The sequence below is a fragment of the Equus przewalskii genome, chromosome 11, assembly GCF_037783145.1.
Source record: "Equus przewalskii isolate Varuska chromosome 11, EquPr2, whole genome shotgun sequence".
In the NCBI taxonomy this organism is placed as follows: Eukaryota; Metazoa; Chordata; class Mammalia; order Perissodactyla; family Equidae; genus Equus; species Equus przewalskii.
The window spans coordinates 19,663,370-19,666,508 of NC_091841.1; the positions used below are offsets into that span (position 1 = coordinate 19,663,370).

The following is a 3,139-nucleotide window of genomic DNA, read 5'->3' on the forward strand; positions in this document are numbered from 1 at the left end:
ATAAACATTTGAATAGATATTTCTCTAATTAGTCAAATCCATATGAAATATTTCTTGGATCCTTCCTTACATAGATTGAGGATATTAGTATACTTTCATTTCTCCCATCCTTCTCTATCAATTTTCCAAAGATAAAATTTGTGGTTTTAAATATGCATAACTATTCTAATTTTTGCATTTTATGTTTATCTTCAAAAATTATTTTTGGATTTTTTTTGCTTTTAACAATGTTTGCATTAACCATGTAGTGTTAAATACATATTTTACTATTTGACTTTTCAAATCAGGTTTTTACCTTACAACTTCCCCAATCTTGAACTATACATTCTGATTAATTACCCAGTAACCACGAGTCTTTGTTGAGGAATTATTTTAATTGTATTTAGAGTGATGTATTTCCTAAGCCCTTGTAAGCTGAGAAAGTCTTTCCGTTGCTTTTAAACATAAATCACTAAAGTCTGGGTATAGAATTCTTTCACAAGAATTTGTTTTTCTTAAAACTCTGTAGACATTGCTCTATTATTTCTTGGGTTTTTGTATTGAAAATAAAGCTACAGTCCAACCTGTAGAAGTGCTTAATTTATAGGTATTTTTCCTTTCCCAGATGCTTATAAAACTCTTTCTTATTCACCTGATTATTCTATGCCTATTTCAGTTCTGTTATTGCATGTTTACTTTCCTTATTGTCTTGTATTATCTCAGGCAGCTCTACTTTCGTTTTGACCTGACTCCTTTACAAGTTCCTTTTATTTGAATTTGTCAAAGTCCTAAAGTTTAGCTTCATGGTTGTAAATTAAGAAAAAAAAATTCAAATGAGAGGAACTATATAAAGAGTATATATCAGAAAGAATTGAAATAAAAAATGCCTAGTTTTAAATGGACTCATAACTAGATGAAAAGTGAACAGCTCAAGAATAAATTATAATATAGCCATAAAATGGGATACTACAAAACAATGAAAAGAAAAAAGTCTTACTACACAAAACAGCAAGAATAACCTTTGCAGACATAATGTTGAAGCCTTATAGCAAATTAGATACTTCATTACTGCATATATATATTAGAGCACAGTTAAACTAGTCTGCAGTGATAAAAGTCAAGGAGGGAAAAAGACAGAGAAGATATGAAGGGTGCTTGTAAGTTGCTGGAATTGCTCTATTTCTTAATCTCGGTGGTGGTTATCCTGGTGTGTTTACCACGGAGAAAAGAAATCAAGCAGTACAGTCAGGATTTGCGAACTTCTCTGTATGTATGTTATATTTCAATCAGAATGTTTGCCCAAAAAGTGAACAACACGTCTATTTATCTCATTTTGAATATATCTACAACTATACTCTTTAGTTTAATTAAACACAAGCAAAGAATTAGCCCTTGTCAATTGGATTTAAAATACCAGAGTAAAAAATGTCATTTCTCCAGGAGCATCTACATGTCTCTGTCACCAGAAACTTCTACAGATGAGGATCTATCCTATTCATGAAGATTTCCATGGAAAAATATCCCATACACTCTACTGTGAATTCATTCCAAGCCTTGAGACTGGAAACTGGATACTAAATAAGTAATTCCAAATAAAAATTCAAATTTAAAATCTCTACTTTTTCTTCAGGTAATAAAGTGACTCAGCAAAGGAAGGTTCAGCACTTTCTGTTCTTTTGCAGGAGACATGTTTTCTAGGAGCCCCGTCCTCAACCTATCTGGCCCCACTGAGTTTGTGTTCCGTGTGTTCACAGCTGTGCCTGAATTCCAGGTTCTCCTTTTCCTACTCTTCCTCTTCCTCTACTTGATGATCCTTTGTGGCAACACAGCCATCATCTGGGTGGTGTGTGCACACAGCTCCCTCCGCACCCCAATGTATTTCTTCCTGTCCAATCTGTCTTTCCTGGAAATCTGCTACACCTCTGTTGTGGTGCCTTTGATGCTTTCTAACATTTTTGGGGCCCAGAAGCCCATTGCGTTGGCTGGCTGTGGGACCCAAATGTTCTTTTTTGTTACCCTTGGCAGCACGGACTGTTTTCTTTTGGCAGTCATGGCGTATGATCGCTACATGGCCATCTGCCACCCACTACACTACACCCTCATCATGACCCAGAAGCTGTGCATCCAGATGGTGGCCAGTGCCCTGGGCCTGGCCGTCTTCCTCTCCCTGCAGCTCACATCCTTAATCTTCACCCTGCCCTTCTGTGGGCACTATCAGGAAATCAACCACTTCCTCTGTGATGTGCCTCCGGTCCTGCGGCTGGCCTGCGCTGACATCCATGTGCACCAGGCCGTCCTCTATGTCGTGGGCATCCTGGTGCTGACTGTCCCCTTCCTACTTATCTGTGTCTCCTATGTGTTCATCACCTGTGCCATCCTGCGCATCCGCTCTGCAGAGGGCCGCCGCCGGGCCTTCTCTACCTGCTCCTCCCATCTCACTGTGGTCTTGCTGCAGTATGGCTGTTGCAGCCTGGTCTATCTGCGCCCTCGTTCCAGCACCTCAGAGGATGAGGACCGCCAAATCGCCCTGGTCTACACTTTTGTCACCCCCTTACTCAACCCTCTTATTTACACTCTGCGCAACAAAGATGTCCGAGGTGCTCTGAGGAATGTCATCATTGGTAAAGCAGCCTCTGACACTAGTTGAAGGCTTAGGGGAACTGTGGTTGGTGTCTGTCATTTGCCATGATGGTAAATTCTAAATGACAAATATAGAATTATAATACTTCACCACACTTTGCAGTTGATGTTTCTCTTTTGCCATAATTGCCCCATGTCCACCATCTGCACTGATTTTCTTCAAGTACTTTGCATAAGATTTGAAAACTTGGACAAAACTTTTAATGCGGGAGCTTTATTATCCTAGCCCTGTTTTGAAGATGATAGCTCACTATGGTGACACCAAGGCCAATTGCTCTATCAGGAACCCACCCATACATCCTGGGAATAAAGGTTGATAACTTTAGACATCCTCCCTCCTGAGGAAGCAATAATGTTAGTTTATCCTGTGAAAGGTGCCTTAAGTAAGGACTATTCATAAAGACATAAATTTTACTCAAAGGAATATATTTTATTATTGTTTTAGATTTGAATGTATGGCAAACAATAACTCATTTAATGCATCCATTTCCTTCATTCCATATATCCTAACAGGTTGCCT

The 3,139-nt window shown here is 38.9% G+C and overlaps 1 protein-coding gene across 1 annotated transcript; it reads left to right on the forward strand.

Annotated features, from left to right (window-relative positions):
• Positions 1-1,666: 1,666 nt before the first annotated feature.
• LOC103560509 (olfactory receptor 10Q1) lies at positions 1,667-2,626 on the forward strand. The gene has a single exon (XM_008534638.2). The coding sequence runs from the start codon at positions 1,667-1,669 to the stop codon at positions 2,624-2,626; it is 960 nt and encodes a 319-aa protein (XP_008532860.1).
• The last annotated feature ends 513 nt before the right edge of the window (positions 2,627-3,139 follow it).